Source organism: Urocampus carinirostris, chromosome 7, assembly GCF_059441175.1.
Source record: "Urocampus carinirostris isolate Australia breed hairy pipefish chromosome 7, RoL_Ucar_1.0, whole genome shotgun sequence".
NCBI lineage: Eukaryota > Metazoa > Chordata > Actinopteri > Syngnathiformes > Syngnathidae > Urocampus > Urocampus carinirostris.
In genome coordinates this window covers 45,169,991-45,189,627 of record NC_142355.1, presented here as the reverse complement: position 1 = coordinate 45,189,627, position 19,637 = coordinate 45,169,991, and the positions used below count along the sequence as shown (strand labels likewise).

The 19,637-nt window shown below is 41.4% G+C and overlaps 1 protein-coding gene across 5 annotated transcripts in view; it reads left to right on the top strand.

The window, feature by feature from the left end:
- The first annotated feature begins 2,693 nt into the window (after positions 1-2,693).
- ferry3 (FERRY endosomal RAB5 effector complex subunit 3) overlaps positions 2,694-19,637 on the top strand; it is a 44,018-nt gene continuing 27,074 nt past the window's right edge. For 2 of the 5 annotated variants that reach the window (XM_088341090.1, XM_088341089.1), the window contains exons 1-9: positions 2,694-2,764; positions 4,501-4,684; positions 4,878-5,023; positions 7,377-7,558; positions 12,028-12,172; positions 12,259-12,383; positions 13,125-13,231; positions 13,376-13,573; positions 15,840-15,968. In XM_088341090.1, coding sequence (XP_088197216.1) covers positions 4,504-4,684; positions 4,878-5,023; positions 7,377-7,558; positions 12,028-12,172; positions 12,259-12,383; positions 13,125-13,231; positions 13,376-13,573; positions 15,840-15,968 — 1,213 coding nt within the window. In that variant the 5' untranslated portion in view covers positions 2,694-2,764; positions 4,501-4,503. The remainder of the gene's footprint in view (positions 2,765-4,500; positions 4,685-4,877; positions 5,024-7,376; positions 7,559-12,027; positions 12,173-12,258; positions 12,384-13,124; positions 13,232-13,375; positions 13,574-15,839; positions 15,969-19,637) is intronic. The other 3 variants (XM_088341093.1, XM_088341091.1, XM_088341094.1) reach the window with 3 other exon arrangements.

Sequence of the window (19,637 nt, the reverse complement as noted above, 5' to 3'; positions counted from 1 at the left end):
GAGGAGTTCAGTGGCTTGCAGGTGCACCAGAATTAGACAAAATATTTTGAGAAGGCCAAAAGCATTGTATGATATTCAGAACTCCTAAAGATTGCACAGTTTGTCTTTGCACTTCCTTCTCATAATGCCAAAGTTGAGAAGGTTTTCTCATTGATGCAGAGCCAGTGGACCAATGAGAGGAGCAGGCTTTCTGTTGAGTCATTGACGGGGATTGTACTCGTGCAATACAATTTTTAAGACACTTCTTGCAAAGCCTTTCATACTTATTTGTTTCGCAACTGAAAACTGCTGGGAAAAATCACCTCTACAGCAAAATATAGCTGGGCAGACAAGGAAGATAAGGAAGAAAAGTAAGAAGAACAAAACAGGGACGAGGAAGAAAAATAAAGACTTAAGTGATGTTTTTTTTCTTTGTTAAATTAGTATCGTTTGTCACTATTACCCATTGCCCTCACCTGTGCCACTCGTTTGGCGCCAGCTGTTGCTCGTTGCCTGATTGGCTCCCCTCCTATTTAAACTCAGTACTCCATTCGCTCCATGTCAGTCCGTCAGCGAACCTCCGCATACACAAGGCAAGCACTATTTGACTCTGGCTCCCGTCTGTCCTCGCCTGTATCCTGCTCGTATGTCCCTGACTTCCCGATCATCTCCTGCTACTTGACTCGTTCTGTCCATTGCCCACGCTCCGATCTCTCGGTCCGGCTACTTGACCCGTTTTTGCCCACCAACCACGCTCCGATCTCACGCTCCGGCTACTTGACCCATTTTTGCCCACCGACCACGCTCCGATCGCCCGTCCCAGCAACTCCACTCGTTTCCGCATTCCGACCACGCTCCGATCCCGTGAGCTCCTCGGTCCTCCTGCCCAGCGAGCACCGGATCGCGGTTGTTTGTTTCCCCGCACCTGACTTCCTCGATTCTCCAATAATGCTTTGTGTGAAACGTTACGCGCTTGGGTTTACCATCTGCTCTTGTTCTGACATCGTTGTGAGGCCACTGCTTTTGTCACTAAAAAGAAAAAAGACCTTATTTTAAAGCTGGATATTCTACAGAATACATTTTATTTATGTAACCGCGGTGTACCTGTCCCACCAAAGATCCACATTCACGCTGGGCTGGATGATGAGGTTTTTATTACAGTTTCTGCAAATGAAATGAGTCACAACACGTGATTAGCTTCTCTGCTGGCTTTGATCTCTTTGATCTCGTGGCAGCTCGCTCTGTAGACTGCCCAAAGCATAACAAAGAGCTTTCTTTTCAATTTACATAAAATACATTTTAGAATATCACAATACATTTTTACATCCATTTTAACAAGATACTTTTAACAAGAGATCGTATAGTGTTTTTTTAACGTTTTTTACAATGAATTCAACATATTTTCCTTTAGTCTGAATTTTAACCAACATCATCCTTTTTATATATATGAGAAAATAGAAATTAAAAAAAACAATAACGAGTATAAAAACGGGTACAATTTACCTGCAAATGAAATGAGTCACAAGACGTGATTAGCTTCTTTGCTGGCTTTGATCTCTACAAGGGGAATTAACATTTTAGCACAACAGAAACAAAGCGAAAATAAATCCAAACAGCTTGACAACATCAATCACATTACTGTGCATGTTGAGAGATTGGTCAGCTGTGGTTAAAATGTTTAAAATTAACTTTTTTTGTGGAGCACCAAAAGATATGTCTTACCGTTGGCAGCTCGCTCTGTAGACTGCCAAAAAAAAAACCGCCCTCCGGTCACATGTCAAAAGCCAAAACAAACCCTATCCCATACCAGCAGGTGGCACTGTTGTACTCATCATTGCAGGACACTTACCAAAAACTATACACATATCTCAGCAGGAATTTCAATAAAACAAAAGTTATTATTACACCCGTTACATTTAGAACATTTTTTCAAATTATTTTTACAGTAAGAATTCAAAAGACAGCTATTATTTTGTTCAAGGTCGATCTGCTAATACAGAGGAGGCATTATTTTTGATCAGTATTTCATTCAGGTTTTTATACGTTGTTTTTGTTCTAATATTTTAGAAAAAATAAAGTCTGTTGATAAACCTCTGAGAATTTGAATTTGTGTCTTTTTTTATATAGCTATTATTTTGTTATAAAAGTGGATTGTCAATCCATATGGAGGAGGCTGACTCTAAATACTGTACAGTGGGACCTCGCTACTTCGCGGTTCCACGTCCGTGGGTTCAGAGCTTCGCGGGTCTAAAAAGTAATAATAATAAAATAAAATAATATTTATTTATTTAATTTTTTAAAGTATTTTTGAAGGAGCGTCGCTACTTCGCAGATTTTCACTTTTCGCGGGTGGTTTTGGTCCCCATTAACCGGGTCTAAATTATAATAATAATAGAATAAAATAATAAAAATAGCAATAAAAACAAAAAAATCTTTTTTAGCATTTTTGAAGGGGCGTCGTTACTTCGCGGAATTTCACTTTTCGCGGGTGGTTTTGGTCCCCGTTAACCGCGATAACCGAGGGATTACTGTATATTAATGTGCTAAGGCATCTTTGAGTGAACTTCATGTATAATTTAATTATCCCGAGGCCGGGCCGAGTGTCCTCTTTTTTGGAAATCAAAATATGGTCTCCCTAGTTTAACATACATAATAATAATAATAATAATAATTTTAAAAAACGGTTTTCAGAAAAGGGAAAATGACGAAAGTGCATTTCCTGCCACAGGCTTGGCAAGAAGCTGCCAGGTCACGTGACTGACTGACAGGAAGCAAAACTGCACGGGTAAATTCTATTTTAATGTTTCCGTGTGTTGAATAAATTCAGAGAAATAGAAAAAGCGAGCTGAGATGTAAAACTGAGCACCATTTCTTTCGACGTTCATTGTACCGCACGAAATTAAGCGCTAAAGTGGAGCGTCTTGTAAAAACAAGTAGGACATTGCTGCATAACAAATGCACTAAATTAACTTTATTAAAATAGGAGACTGGCATTTAAACCTCGACATTAAAATCGTGCTGCAACACTCAAGCTTTGTCTACTGATAAATATTTTGGATTAGGAAGATAATGTAACAGATGTTTCCAATTGGCTAGAAGGGCTACTAATTTGATATGCATTTCTACAATAACAACCTATCATTTTCTAACTATTTGTTACTATGTTAATACAAGGTTGTAATTAATAGAAGCCTAGTTAGCCACTAAAACATGTGAGATAGAAATCAAATTTAACTGAAAATCACATTAATCCATCACGGGTGAGCCCTTTTCAAAACCCATCCGCGGTCAACGGAGACGGGGTTTTCCAAAAGTCTTCGGCGCATTTGAAATCCCCATATCTCCTTAATTCTGGATGGTAGTAAGACAAAAGTGGTGCCATTTTAAATCTGCAGTACTGTGAAAATTGTCTTGTGCTTTTTGCATATGTATCACTTACAAAGGTTTCAGATCATCAAAACATATTTTAATATCACATAGAGACAACCCAAGGGAATAAAAAATGCAGTCTTGAAATGTTGATTCTGTTTATTCAGGCACAAAAATATCACAACCTACCTGGCCCTATTTTAAAAAGGAATTGTGAACCTAATAGCGAGTCGGGCCACCTTTGGCAGCTATCCTGTGGTGTGATTTTCAACAGGCAGTTCATGTTCGAAAAACCTACATCATGGCAGATTTGCAAACAATTTGCTAAGAAGAGTTGGCCAAAATTCCACAGCATTGGAAATGACTCGTTACCAATGATCGTAAATGTACTGTATGTTTTCTGTTATCTCTGCCAAAGGTGGCCCAACTTGCTTTTTCACGGCACTGTAACTAAAATAATTTTTTTGTTAGGCTATTGATTTAAAAATAAATAAATCCAGGCCTGTAAATGGGGTTCATATAACCAGAAAAGGGATTTTGTGTGCTTGAATTCGCTAAAGCGGAATCATGGACTGTTGCTCAATGTACATTTTGCAGGAAATTAAAAAAAAGAGCCACCAGCCACCAATCCCTAGTGAGATGGCAGTTTTCATTCATTACGGATGGGTGTTATGCCCAGCAAAAAAATGGGACGTCCCTCAACTTCAGAAGATGTGATTAAACAAGTTGGAAAGGCTTTCTAGCGGAGCCCCCGCAAATCAATTAGAAGAGCCAGTAGGCAAATAGAGATTAGTAGGGAATTAGAAATATAAAAATTCTTGGAAAATTACAATGACCCATAACTGTTGAGCTGATTTCAAATCCTGTCTGCGGGCTACTCCGGTTATCTGAGGGAGCTACCTGGTAACCACGTGCACCACGTGGGAGACCCCTGATGTAACCCCATAAAATAGAAGCCACTTACCTTATGTAGTCATTAATGTATTAACTAAGATAACAGGTTAATACTGGTGTTTTTTTTCTGTGTGTGTGTGGGTGTGGGTGCGTGTGCGTGTCTGCATCCGTGATATAAACGATACAGTATTGAACGTCGAAATTCCATTCAATTTGACAATACGTTCATTGGTTTTATTTGCTGCTGCCCCCGTCCAGACAATGAAGAAATTCAAAGGTAAAGCAAGTAACACAACTGAGAAGGAGTTTGTGTTTGAGTTCACGGCCGGGAAACAAAACTGCGTTCTCAACGTGCCGTTGCAGTTTCTCGTTCATGAAAACGTCAGGGACCTTCATGGACGTCTCATGTCGCTGCATAAAATACCCTGCTATGTAGAAAACGGTGGGATTGCTTTGCACCATTCTAGCCTTCAGCACCACATTGATAATTGCTTTTTTTTGCTGAATGAAGTTCTATAATAAACACAAGGAGTGTTTATTAATGAACCCCATTAAGCAAATCACGTATAATGTAGTAGTGCCAAGCTTACATTTGATAAACATTCCAAATGAACTTTTTTTTTTTTTCCCTGTAGAATTAAAAGTGTCACTGTCAGACTTCATTGACAGAGAGACCATTTTGGATTACGACAGAAAGGCAGAAATGGCCCTGCAAAGACTCTCGATTGGAAATGCAGATGCTAATCAGCTAGTTAATGCTTGGACAAAAGTTTACGGAGAGGTAAGGTATGACACAGGTCATAATGTATGCATTATTCCTTAGACACTAACTAGGGTATCCTAACTAATCATGTTATTTTTTTGTTTCTATGTTATTACAAGGTTGAGTATTGGAAGTAGCGTTAAATATACTCGGTCAAAACATAAAGAATATTCCTACTAGAAAATCAGAATGTCCAAATAGTGGTGAGCTATTTTCAAAACAGGTGTCCTTAGTGGGCACCACATTGTCAGCCCTGCTCTAGACTCTATTCATTAGCTTACTTGAAATGAAATGATCTGCATTTATATAGCACTTTTCAAGTTAATACTTCCCAAAGCACTTTACAGTGTGCTTCATATTTCCCAATAGTGGCCGTGCAGCCATGTAAGGCGCTAACCTGCTTATTGGGGGCACGAGGGGTTTAATGTCTTACCCAAGGACACTTCGACATGTAACTCGGAGGAGTGGGGAAAGTAAATGGTACACACACACATAGTAAATCTGAATCTGAATGGAAAGGTAAAAGTAAACCAATTTACATTTAATGCAATGTTTGATAAGGCTTCTTTATGACAATTCCTTGTCCAATTCCGGAGTCAGACAAGGAGGATTATCCAGATGTAGTGTAGATCTGACCTTAAAGTGATCAGTCCAGCACTTCGCACCTACGGATGGCTCCAGTGATGGACACGTCCTGCCTCTCTTTTTGGTCGACAATTATGTAGTCCAGGAGATTCCAGTGCTTGGATCCGGGGTGTTGCCAGGTGTTTCTGAGATGTTTCTTCATCTCTAAAATAGTGTATGTGATGAGCAGCTGATGTTCTGCGCAGAGATAACGGCTGATGTCCATTTCAAGTTCATTTTTCCTACCCCATGCTGCCCAATGACCTTGTTTTAGATTTGATGTTTGGTGCCCACTCTAGCATTGAAGTCACCAAAAATAAGGAGTTTATCTGTAGAGGGGATTTTCTGTATTACTGCATCAAGGCTCCTGTAGAAGTCTTCTTTGATTTTGATATCTGCGTCCAGAGTTGCTGCATAAGCACTGATGATGGTGACAAAACATTTCTCAGCAAGAGGAACATGCCATGTCATGAGTCACTTGCTCTCACAAACAGCGGGTTCTAGTAAATGCTGCACAATTTGGATTTAATAGCTAAATTCACAGCGTGGATACAACACATGCCTTGCACACCCACCTCTGTCAGGGACTCCCCGCCATGTAGCCTGGTCTCACTAAGGGCTGCAATGTCATGGTTATATTTTGCAAGGTCAAGGGCTACAAGATCGGTCCCACAATTAGGTCTGTTAAATGGTTCAGTCATGTCCAGAAAGTTGTGAACATTCCAGGTGGAAATGTTTAAGTGCATATTTTTTTTTCTTTTTCGGACGCAGTTGGGGATACTCTGATGGCTGTGGAGTATTGAAGGAGCAGCCGATTTTCAGACCAACTTTTCTAGGTCTTTCTCCATCAGGGGTAAACGGTGTGGAGCTGATCAGTAAAAGCTGATGAGGTGATGCACTGCCACATCCAGCAACACAATGACTGTTACTTTGCTGCCTCCTGTATGCCTGATATGGCTAGGCACTCCCAGCCACATTCTGCTGCCATTCCACACTGCCTTAAGGCTAGGGGAGGGGTGGTTCTGTGAAAAGGACCCGTCCACTCTATTTCAGTTTCAGTTTAATGGAATTCACATTCTTACAATGAGATTCTCATGGGTCCATTTGAACCCAACTGATGTGTTGGGAGTCATTAGGTGACCAAACTCCCTAATGCCAAGCAGGGAGGTATGACCCAGCTGAGGCACGAACCAGCAACCTCCCCAATCTCGGAGCGGGCGCCCTACCCGCAAGCCCACCGAGCTGGTTATTGTATGCTTGCTTGCCACATATCTGTGGCCTCCTGCTACCTTTAGATTCCATACAATTTTGTCTGGTGCCGCAAGGTACCAATATCCATGTGTGGCTAGGAGGAGGTATGTATGGGCCTCGGCAATTGAGAGGCTGTGTACCTGCAGAGGACACTTGTGCTATCAGCTCCTTTTATGCTCCTGCCAGGAGGGGTGGTTAGCTTATTGGGGTAGGTGAAAGCAGAGAAGCAAGCAGAAAGCACTAACCTGCAAGCAGGAGTTTTATCACAACACTACTCCACTAATGCAATACATGGCCAGTGCCACATAAGTCGCACACGCACGCGTTTTCCTCATAGGTCATTATGCACAATTAAACGCTATATTCAGAAACATCTTACTTTTTTGACATGCAGCTCATTTGTAGTTCATGAAGTAAAAACACATTTTGAATGTTGAAGAAACCCATCTAAGATGAATGGGGGACACTTTGTTTCATTTTTCGGTTATCGTTTTAGACCACATTAGAGCACGCTCAACCTGAGGACCCAAGCTGGGATGAGGACTTTGCAGATGTTTACCATGAGTTGATCCATTCTCCTGCCTCAGATACACTTCTCAACCTGGAGCACAATTACTTTGTCCGTATATCCGAGCTCATCAGCGAAAGAGACATGGAACTCAAGAAAATACAGGAGAGGTAAGTGGGTCAAAGGATGGAGTCCTGCAGATGAATGCACGGTTCAACATTCAATGTGTAATCAGCTACATTCTTTACATTTATGAGTAAATAGTTACCAAGCTAAACAAATAAAATTAAAAATTAAATATATTCGGTATGACTAAAAAAAAAAAAAATCACAAATGCCGGTAGTACAAATTGATCCGTTGATAAACATGTCCACTTATGACTACTGCTACATTCAATTCAGAACATCCCATAATTTTAAATTTTATGGGCAGAATATGGAAACTGCAGACAGGAAGGTTTGATCCAAAATTTTGAACTCAAGCCTCAGGGATTTAGAGCTGCAATGCTAACGAAGGACACATAGGCCTTCCCAATGAAATTTTAAGTTTTCTAGATGTGGTAAAGGGCAAAGGAATCCTGTTACTGTTTTATTTGATCTATTTTTGGACCATGGCATATGCAGAGTTAATAATAACAACAATAAATGATCAAGTAGAGGGATTTACAACTGAATGAATACACAACTACAGTAATCCCTCGGTTATCGCGGTTAATGGGGACCAAAACCACACGCGAAAAGTGAAAATCCGCGAAGTAGCGACGCCCCTTCAAAAATGCTTAAAAAAAAAATAAAAAAAAAAAAATATATATATATATATATATATATATATATATATATATATATTTTTTATTTATTACTGTTATTTTTTAGACCTGCGAAGCTCTGAACCCGCGAACGTGGAACCACGAAGTAGCGACGCCCCTTCAAAAATGCTTAATTTATTTTTATTATTATTATTTTATTTTATCTATTTATTTTTTTTTGACCCGCAAAGTTCTGAACCTGCGAACGTGGAACCGCGAAGTAGCGAGGTCCCGCTGTATATGTTTTCGCATACAAAATTGGCTGCTCCTTCATCTAAAAACACCCAGGCAATGATTTAATAAGGCTTTAGTTTTTTGCTCGTTGCACTTTTGTGGATTGTTTGTTTACTTGGTTGCTCAGCACAGGACTTGACTGTACCTTTTTGTGAAAGTACAGCATGACCATATCACACAGTTTCGTGTGATAAAAATTGCTCTTAGATATATTGGCAAATCATTATTGTAACACTCACTTGACTGTGACATATGCGTAAATGACAGAAGCAAGTGAAATTAGGTTTTAAAACTTCGCAGATAAAACATGTCAAGCTGTCAAACTGTCACACTGTCTTCATGTTTTGCTCTGTCTTGTAATCGGGAGCAACAGCCAAGTACACTGACTTTCAAATACTGCAGAGCAGGGGTCAGGAACGTATGGCTTGCGAGCCATATATGGCTTTTTTAATGAGTATATATGGCTCTCGAGCCGTACATGGCTCTTTTATTGAGTGTATATATATATGGCTCACGAGCCACACATGGCCCTTTTCATGAGTACATGCAGTTTGGCTCGGAGATGAAATTATAGTCATGCAAATCTCATCTATGGTGTTTCTGATTCTGATAAGCGCAGAGTCAAGTCTAGTGCGCGTATAGCTGACGTAGCACCAGTTTATAAAGAGCATACTCCCCACTGCAGTTTACAGTCAAGGTGTCACACCAACAGACTCTGTTTTGGCTGTGTGTCGCTCAGGAATCCTTTATATGGAAGCTAATTTAACAATTTAGGTTCACTGTTGAGACACATTATGGCTAGGTTCACATTGCAAGGAAAGCAGATTTTTTTGGAATGGACGTGACCTGTATCTGATCTGTTAAAGTCTGTTTGAATGGCACAAACCCGGTTTTTCTTTTCACACCAGACCCAGGCCATTTTACTATTTTGTCCTAAATCCGATACATTGTGATATTTTGGAATGCTACTTCTGCGTTAACGGTCAAGGCGCATTAATGCGACCTGCACGTCATTGAGAGGCGGAAGGAAACGTAGAACTCTACAACCATGGCAGACAAAAACACAGAAAGCATTTAATGGAGGGAAAGTGAGGTTTTGGGTTGAATAAATACTTTGGGGAACAACCTTGTTTAGCCTCCGGTAGCACAAAAACTTTCAAAGTGCTCGATACGCTCCTCCATTAGCATCGACGTGTACTTCCGTAAACACTGGGCACATTGCGTTTGACATCATGTCTTCTCCTTCACGCATGCAGGAGACTTGTAGCGTTCTTATAGGAGATGCAGAAAAGTCACAGGAGCTTGCATACAAGTCACATTTAAATGGAAATGTGACCGCGCTCACAAAAACATCGGATTTCACCCAGAAATTGGAATTGAGCATTAACATTCCTGCCAAGTACTACGGTTTTGCCGTAATGAGTACGGTCTTCTTGAACCCACTACGGTGTTACGGTTGCGTCTTACAAACTACGGTTTTTCCCTTAAAAATATTCCACAGCAAGATTGATACGAAGTACCATTTCAAACAGGCCACTGGCGCTGCCAGTCGTCTGCGCATGCGCGAGCCTAGCGGCGTTATAAGGCTTTGTACCGTCCGTAATCATGGTAAATGTGACCTCTATACCAAATAAGACCGACGAACTGGCTGTGCTGGTGAAAAACAAAATGCACAGGAAGTGCAGTTGCTGTGTTTGGCTCACGTCTAGCATCTCGGACGGTAACGTGTAGCTACCTGGAGCAACCAGTCGCTACTGTTGCAATGTACAGTAATCCCTCGGTTAATGGGGACCAAAACCACCCGCGCAAAGTGAGAATCCGCGAAGTAGTGACGCCCCTTCAAAAATGCTTAAAAAATATATATGATTAAAAAAAAAAAAAAAAAAAAAAATATATATATATATATATATATATATATATTTTTTTTTTTAATCATTTCATTTTATTATTATTATTTTTTAGATTCGCGAACGTGGAACCGCAAAGTAGCGAGGTCCCACCGTATTTGTTTCACCCGGGCGGTTATAGGGGGTGGGGGACTGTATGAGAGTGTGATTGTGCTGACTGTGTTGTATGGTGCAGAGACTTGGAGCCTGAACACAGATTTAAGAAGGAAGTTGGGTGTTTTTGAGATGAAGTGTTTAAGGACTATGTTAGGAGTGACAAGATTGGATAGACTGAGAAATAAAATTGTGAGAGACAGAACTGGAGTAGTCGTGGAACTGAGCAAGCGTGTTGATAAGAGAGTACTCAGTTGGTTTGGACACATGGAGAGGATGGATGAGAAGCGAATGTTGAAGAGGATCTACAGAGCAAAGTCAATGGAAGGAGACCAAGAGGAAGGCCGCGATTGACGTGGATGGATGGTGTTATGAATGCACTGCAGGAAAGAGGTCTAAAAATAATGGAAGCTAGAGCTCTTGTTGGTGATAGAAAGGAGTGGAGAGGTGTTGTGAAAGGATAGTGGGATTGTGGACGCGTTTTTAAGGATGGGCTGGGCACCCGTATGATGCGGCAGGGGTAAACCAGTGAAAGCTGTCAGGCCCTGCTGTTGAACAAAAGAGTGTGTTGTGTCACCCTGACCCGGGTGACATAGCCGCTTTCTGGTGTCCCACTTCATCTGGAGGGTCGAAAGCATCACCAACTTGGGCTCCGAGGTGCTTAACTTGTTTGGGCAATTGGGTTGGCCATGGTCCAAAACTTTTTGTGTGTTTTTATGCTATTTATTACCCTTTTATTTTCTTTGTTATTGTATGTGTGTGTCTTGCTTTCGGTCACCCCTCTTGAGGGATATGACCAAGGTAGATAGATAGGTTATAGGGGGGGGCACCAACTTGCAATGTACAGATTGAAGTTTCCGGTAAAGCTGAGTGACATACATCTGTATGCGAGTCTTCATTTAATCGTAATATCTAACATAAAACATGGTGGCAGCGGTATTATCGAACTCATAGACGCTAACGGATGTCGAGTGACGAAAGTGAGGTGAAAGAAGAAGCGGAGGACAGCGTAACCGAAGTGAAAAGATAATGGATGCACTCGGTCTGAAACCTCCCGCCAGCTACCTGGAGCAACCAGTAGCTACCGGAGCTAACCTCATCTCCGATTCCCGGCTGCGGGAATCGGAGAGGAGGTGGACTCGCTAACACAAGGTGGTGTATGCCTGGGCACAAAAATTTCCATCTCTGTCGAACTTTTGGCTTAGCGTGTGACGTCATCCACTACGCTAAACGGAACTCCGGAAAACGAAAAATCTCCATCAGCATACATCGCAGGTAATTGACTATGCAATTTATTCAAAATTATTATTATTTGATATCGAAACTGATCAAACTGAACAAAATCAATTATATAATTATTAACTCACAAATATATTGGAATATCTCAAATAAAAAGTTTCCAAATTAAACTGAAAACCAACACTGAATAATATTACTTCAATTGTTATATTGAATACTTTATTGAGCTTTAAAGAACTTTCTTTGGATTATTAAGAGATGGGGCACAAGTTCTGGTAATGTCGTTTTATAAATTCTATCAAATAATCTAACGTCACACAGAGAAATAAAACACACTGAAAAATTTGATTTTGTCTGAAGAGCAGGTTTGGCATTTTTAATGCTTCACACCCCTTTGTGTGTCAGACAAGCTGTGGAAATGGATAAAGTGATGCATGAGTTTGGGAACACACTGAGTGACCATGATGTGAATGCAGTTGCTTGCCAGCATTTTGACGCAAAGCAGGTGAAAAAAATATCAACCAGAAGCGTGCTTATTGTACAAATATGCGGCCCCACTTTTATAGCTTCTTTGTTTTTGTGTTTAAACAGGTGCTGGAGAACCAGTGGCTAAATGAACTAAAGCAAGTGACTTGTATTCAGAAACAGGAATATCAAGAATGGGTCATTAAACTGCACGAAGACCTGCAGAAATCCAACAACTGCAGCCAAATTAAGTATGGTTATGTATGTTTTCATGCACAATACAATTTTTTGTTGAAAATAGAACACCATTTAATCAGAGGTGTCAATCATACGGACCGCTGATGACTCTCAAACTACAGATCCAGTATTTTAAGTTATTTTAATGATTTATTCCTTCTCTCTTTCTCTTTCTTTCTTTGTTCATTCTCTCTCTCCTCTCTTTCTCCATTCTTTTTCTCTTTCTCCATTCTCTCTCCTCTATTCCTCGATTCTGTTTCTCTCACTTTCTCACTCTTTATTTTTTCTTGTTTTCTTTCTCTTATTTCTAACCTTCTCTCCATCTTTTCTCACTTTCGCTCTTCCCCCTCTCTCCGTTTCTTTCTCACTCTTTTTTCCGCCTTATTTCTTATAATCTGTCTTTTTCTCTTTTCTATCTTTCTCTTTTTTTCTCTTTTTCTGTGTCTTGTTTCTCTTTCACTTCCCCTCTCTTTTCATTTCTTTTTATCTATCCGGCCCCCGAGAGTTTTTTTTTCTACCGAGCGAGTAAGTTTGACACCCTGTCTTAACCTAAAATGACTCGTGACACCCCTGGCTTAAATTTTCTCTCGCACATTGCATTCAGATGTCTGACAGTGTTGACACAAACCAGGCCTAGTTGAAACTTCCAAATAAGATGTTTTTCTTACTAAAATAAACTATGGTGTGGTATTTACAGTACTCCTCGTCAATTTTTACAAATATTCTCATTGCTGATTTGCATGGTTCCTGTCCAGTGAGGAAATTAAAGTGCAGCCCAGCCAGCTGTCTGAACCTTCAGATATTGGGGGCATGTTGTTTAAGGAACAGTCTCAAATGGAAGAAAGCTTCACCATTCATCTAGGTGAGTGTTGCACCTAAAATCACATTTCCAACATAGTTTATCATACTCATCGCTCGGTTAGCAGGTGTACAAAAGAAGCCTGGGGTAAAGGTTTATTATTCAACTTCAAATTTGTGCCCTACTTTCTGTCTTTGTGATGATCAGGAGCACAATTGAAGACAATGCATAACCTGAGACTGCTCAGGGCAGATGTGTTGAGCTTTTGTGAGCACGGACGTCACGGCAACAGCGGAGCTAAGCTTCGGCGCCTCCAAACTGCCCTTTCGCTCTATTCATCATCACTGTGCGGTCTGGTTCTTTTGGTTGACAACAGGGTCAACTCCTACAGTGGCATCAAAAGAGGTTGGATTGGGAATTTTTCCAATTTTTTGTCAGCTCCTGTGAACCCTCCTCAAATCATCTGCTACCATTTGATTCCAAGTTGATCTTATTTATCCTCCTCAAGTCGCCATGTTTTATTTTTACCACATTATCACTAACAGAAATGGCCATTACATTGGTCTGTCTTAAATTATGAAGAGAGTGATACAGCTTGTTTTATCTGCTAAGTTATTATGCACAAACTCACTGTATTTGCTTCTGTCATATACAAACGCATTTATCACAGTCAAGTGAATGTTACAATAATAATTTTGCAAATATATCTAAAAGCAATCTTTTTATCAAATGAAACTATGTGATATGCTCATGCTATACTTTCACAAATAAGTGCGATCAAGTCCTGTTCTCTGCAACCAATGTCTGTCTTAGTGTGAATTATGACGCTTTTACATTACACTAGTACCATCTCGCCTCTCCTCGACACGGTACTTTAAGTACTTTTCAGAGTCTCCTTTTCCATTACAAAGTCGTACCCACGATATTGAGGCTTGACGTCATCACTATGCGCCGGCGACATACTCCCCCCTGTGGTCAAATTTGCGACCTACACTACATCAAATTGCGCCATTGTCCTTTATATTCATCTGATCTCATCTCATCAGCCGTACCGCTTATCCTCATCAGGGTCGCGTGGGGGCTGGAGCCCATCCCAGCCATCTCCGGGCAGTGGGCAGGGGACACCCTGAACTGGTTGCCAGCCAATCGCAGGGCACACAGGGACAGACAACTCATTCGCTCATTCACACCTAGGGACAATTTGGACCGGCCAATTCACCTGAAATGCATGTTTTTTGACACAAAAAATAATTCTTTCTAAACTTCTCACCATAAAAATGTTTAGGTTTCCCATAAACTATCTATCTATCTATCTATCTAGATATCTATCTATCTAGATATCTATCTATCTAGATATCTAGATATCTATCTATCTAGATATCTATCTATCTAGATATCTATCTATCTAGATATCTATCTATCTAGATATCTATCTATCTAGATATCTAGATAGATATCTATCTATAGATAGATAGATAGATAGATACTTTATTCATCCCCGTAGGGAAATTCACACTTCCAGCAGTCTACCCTGTTGTTTATTAACAGATTAACATGATGCCCTAGGGGTGCTTGTAGCATATCCCTTAAGAGTGGTGACCGACAGAAAGACAACATACAAAGAAAATAAAAAAGGGGAAAAAATAGCAAAAAACACACAGAAAAAATCTTTGGACCATGGCCAACCCAAATGCCCAAACACCCAAAGAAGTTAAGGACCTCCACACCCAAGTTGGTCATGCTTTCGCTTCTCCCGATGAAACGGGACCCACGAAAGCAGCCATGTCACTCGGGTCAGGATGACACAACACACTCTTCTGTTCAACAGCAGGGCCCTACAGCTTTCACTGGTTTACCCCTGCCGCATCATACAGGTGCCCTGCCCATCCCTTAGAACGCATCTAAACATCCCACTATCCTTTTACAAACACCTCTCCATTCATTACTATCACCAACAAGAGCTCGAGCTTCCACTATATTTAGACCTCTTCCTGCAGTGCGTTCATAACACCATCCATCTACGTCAATCACGGGCTTCCTCTTGGTTTCCTTCCATTTATTTCTGCTCCGTAGATCCTGTTCAACATTCGCTCCTCATCAATCCTCTCCATGTGTCCAAACCAACCGACTACTCGCTTATCCACAGGCTTGCTTAGTTCCACGACTACTTCAGTATTATTATTAGCATTTATTTTATTTGATAACTATCTTGAGAAATAGAATAAATACATGATGGAAATTTTATGACGGGAAATAATTGAGAAGTACTGATCTAGTCCCATTGTATCAGTTTAGTGGAGATTACATTTAACGCCAAAAACCCAATTTTCATCAGTGGTGGTCAGACGTATCTTATTTTGACAAGGCAGTTGCCCACGTCTGATAGTTACATTCAAATATACGATGTGTTTCAACGTTTCTCCTTGTTGCTGCATTACTTAATCAACTCTGTTAAATAATGTATAATTCAATGGCTCTAATAGTTATGTTCTAATGTAGCTACAACAATGGTCCTATTCTTACATCATTCACTCTTACATCTTCCTTCAAAATAAAGACTTCTGAGCATTCCAAGGACAGATTTATAGAAACCATTTACTGTATTGATAATCGTCGTAAAAGGTTTTTGTGAGAAATGGATATTACCCATTTTATCATTTTGTTGACCTAGATTTTGCAAAGGTGGCCAAGGAGTGCACAGACTTCCACTTTCCCTGCCTGGAGGAGCAGCTGGAGGAGGTACAGCAGGTGATGCTCTATGCCAGAGCACAGCGCAGTAGCAAGCAAAAATATCAACCTGGTGAGAACTTGAAACTTGAGAATGGATCATTGTATGGCGTCAATACACATCGACTTTATTTATTCAAACTAGTTAGTATGGTCTGGTTAGTTACTCATTTATTTAGGACAACTACTCTAAGGTTCCTTTTAGATTGATGACATATTGTTAGGGGACGAATACCTTTTTGACCCAAAGTGTTTTGGGAGGTCTTCAGTGACTTGAAAAGCGCTATATAAATGCAAAACATTTACCATGAAGGCAAAATATTTTGATTCTTTTGGGTGAAGAGAACCCCACCATGTATTTTAAAACAAAATTCAATAAAACCTCCAAACCCACTCACCAGACACAGGCTAACTCTTCAGCATGCTTTATTTCACTGTGTTATTTGATGATTTGTGTGGCAGTAGCACAGGAGGTAGAGCCCTCGTCTTGGGACAGAGCTCTTCCAAGTCAAATGTCGAAGTGTCCTTGGGCAACACACTGAACCCCTAAAGCCCCCAATATGCAGATAGGAGCCTTGCATAGCTGACACCGCTATCGGTGTGTGAGTGTGTGAACGGGTAAGTGTGAAACATGATATAGAACGCTTCGAGAGGTCTTCAGTGTCGTAAAAAGTGCTGTATAAATGCAGATCTTTTACCATTTACCATAAAATCTGTGAAATAGTAATGCCAGAGTCCCATTTTAGTATAAATATACCACTTATAATTCATCTCCCTTTCGCAGCTACCTAAGACTGTTGAGGCTCATTTTGACCATTATTTTTGTTCTCAATAATGGTTTCAAAACTAAGTGCGAGCAAAGTCCTTTTGTAAAAATCTCACTAAATACTGCAAACGAGGATACCAATGTATTAGTTGGTGCGCCCTGTGTATAGCTCCGCCCATTCCTACCACTCACGCAATCAAATTGCTTTTCTAGAGCTTTTGGCTGTTTGAATAGAATAGAATAGAACTTTATTGTCATTGTTACAAAATGGGTTAACATATTGTGACAACGAAATTGGGCATGACACTCTAGTTTTACACATTCACAGTGAGGTATGAGCCAAGAAGATAAAGGAACAGAGAAGATAAGGTTATAAAACAAGGGGGATAGGCTATAGTTATAATTTACATGGTATTTACACAAGAAACGTCGGCATGTGGGATGTTACATACAGTTGTTATCGTGATACCGTTGGTATCGTAAGGCTTGTGCAATATTGCATTTGGTGCAAAAGTCATCATAGTGCAAAAAATAGTCAGCATATGCATTGGTGCAAACATAGTTATCATAGTGCAGAAAAAAAGAAATGGTCAGACATTGTGCAAGGTGAGCAGTAAACATAGTGCAGTCGACATGTGCAAGAACATAGACATGAGTACCATTATATTCGTACGAGGTAGTGTTGGCAGGAGTTTTCAGTTTTTTTGTGCGGTGTCTGTTTTGAGCAGTGAACAAACATAGTGCAGTCAGCATGTACGTGAGTACCATTTTACATTCGTGTGAGGTAGTTTTTTTGCAAGAGTTTTCAGTTTTTTGTGCGGTGTCTGTTTAGGGTGGTAATGGCTGTGGGGAAAAAACTGTCTGAGTCTGTTTGCTTTTGCTTTGTGTGACCTGTAGCGCTTGCTGGAAGGCAGCAGGTCGAAGAGGTGGTGGCCGGGGTGAGAAAAGTCCTTGATGATGTTTTCTGCTCTGCTGAGGTAGCGAGAGCAGGCAATGTCCTCCAGACTGGGCAGAGAGCAACCGACGATTTTCTGGGCTGTTTTGATGATCCTCTGGAGCTTTTTCCTGTCTGCTGCTGTGCATCCAGCATACCACACCGTAATGCAGTATGTTAGAATGCTCTCCACTGTGGCTTTGTAAGAGGACACCTGCAGCTGCTGTTTCAGATTATTTTTCCTGAGCAATCTCAGGAAGTGCAGTCGCTGCTGGGCCTTCCCTACCACCGCTCTGGTGTTTGCAGACCAGGAGAGGTCGTCGGAGATGTGCACACCCAGAAATTTGAAGGAGTGGACTCTCTACACAGTCTCCTTTTATGATGAGTGGTTCTGGATTCCTGCCATTCCTTCTGAAATCCAGAATCAGTTCTTTTGTTTTTGTGGTGTTCAGTATGAGGTGGTTTCCCGAACACCAGGTTGAAAGTGACTCCAACTCATCCCTGTATGCTGCCTCGTCCCCTTCAGAGACGAGGCAGATCAAGATGGTATTGTCAGCGAACTTAATTATAGTGTTTGTGGGGGAGGGGTCGGTGTGCAGTCGGAGCTGTAGAGGGTGAAAAGCAGGGGGCTCAGTGCACAACCTTGGGCTGAGCTGAAGTCCAGAAAGAGCATTCTGACGTAGCTCCCTCGGTGGTCCAGGTGAAGTGCTGTGTTTATGGCGTCGTCAGTGGAGCGGTTTGCCCTGTAGGCAAACTGGTGGGGGTCCAGTGTGAGTGGCAGGGAGTTTTTGATGTGCTGGGACACTAACCTCTCGAAGCACTTCATGACCACAGGCGTAAGAGCGACAGGCCTGTAGTCGTTGAGGCTTTCCACTGCTGACTTTTTGGGGATGGGAATGATGGTGGAGGTTTTGAGGCAAGGTGGGACGGTCGCCTGTGACAGGGACCGGTTGAAGATGGTGGTGAAGACCCCAGCCAACGGATCGGAACAGTCCCTGAGTATCCTCCCTGGTACTCCATCCGGGCCAGTTGCCTTCCTGGGGTTTATGGTTTTCAGCGCACGCCTAACTTCGTGCTCCTGAAATGTGAGTGAGTTGCTGCTGGTTGTTGGTGGGTGTGATGTGGCTGTTTGTGGCCTTCCAGCTTCAAAGCGAGCAAAGAACTGATTAAGGTCTGCTGCTAGTGAAGCCTCAGCCTCAACAGTTGCCAGGTTGTGGCCTCTGAAGTTGGTGATGTGTTGAAGGCCCTGCCACATCCTCCACGGGTCATTTCCAGCCTAAAGGTGCTCGATCCTCCTTGTGTAGGCTGCTTTTGCTTTCTTGATGCCTCTCTTCAGGTCAGCCCTGGCCACCCCGTAAAGAGCCTTGTCTCCAGACCTGGAGGTGGTGTTGCGGTGTTTGAGGAGGGTGCGCACCTCGCTGGACATCCAGGGTTTTTGATTTGGGTAGACCTTGATTTTTTTATTTACTGTGACTTCATCCGTGTATCGGATGTAGGATAAAACAGTGTCAGTGAATTTCTGGAGGTCATGGTGTTCAAATACCTCGCAGCAAGTTTGATCAAAACAGTCCTGAAGCTAAGAGAGAGGGCTCCCTCAGGCCACGTTTGTATTGTCCTTGTTACAGGCTTTGTTTTTCTTCGGATGGGGGTGTATGAGGGGGTGAGGGATAGGCATAGGTGATCGGATTTACTAGGTGGGGGAGGGGGGAAGCTTTATATGCGTTTTTGATGTTGCTGTAAACGCGGTCCAAAGTTTTTTCACCCCTTGTTGCACAGTTCACATGTTGAAAGAATTTTGGAAGAACAGTCCTTAAACATGCCTTATTAAAGTTGCCAGCGAAAATGAAAGCTCCGTCGGGGTGTGCAAACTGTTGTTTGTTGATGGCAGCGAGCAGGAGGTTTAGCGCTGTGCTAGCGTTAGCATCCGGAGGAATGTAAACAGCTATTACAATGAGCACAGTTAGCTCTCGCGGTATATAGAATGGTCTACACGATACCGCCAGAAACTCTATATTGGGCGAGCAGTGTGTATCAATAATTCT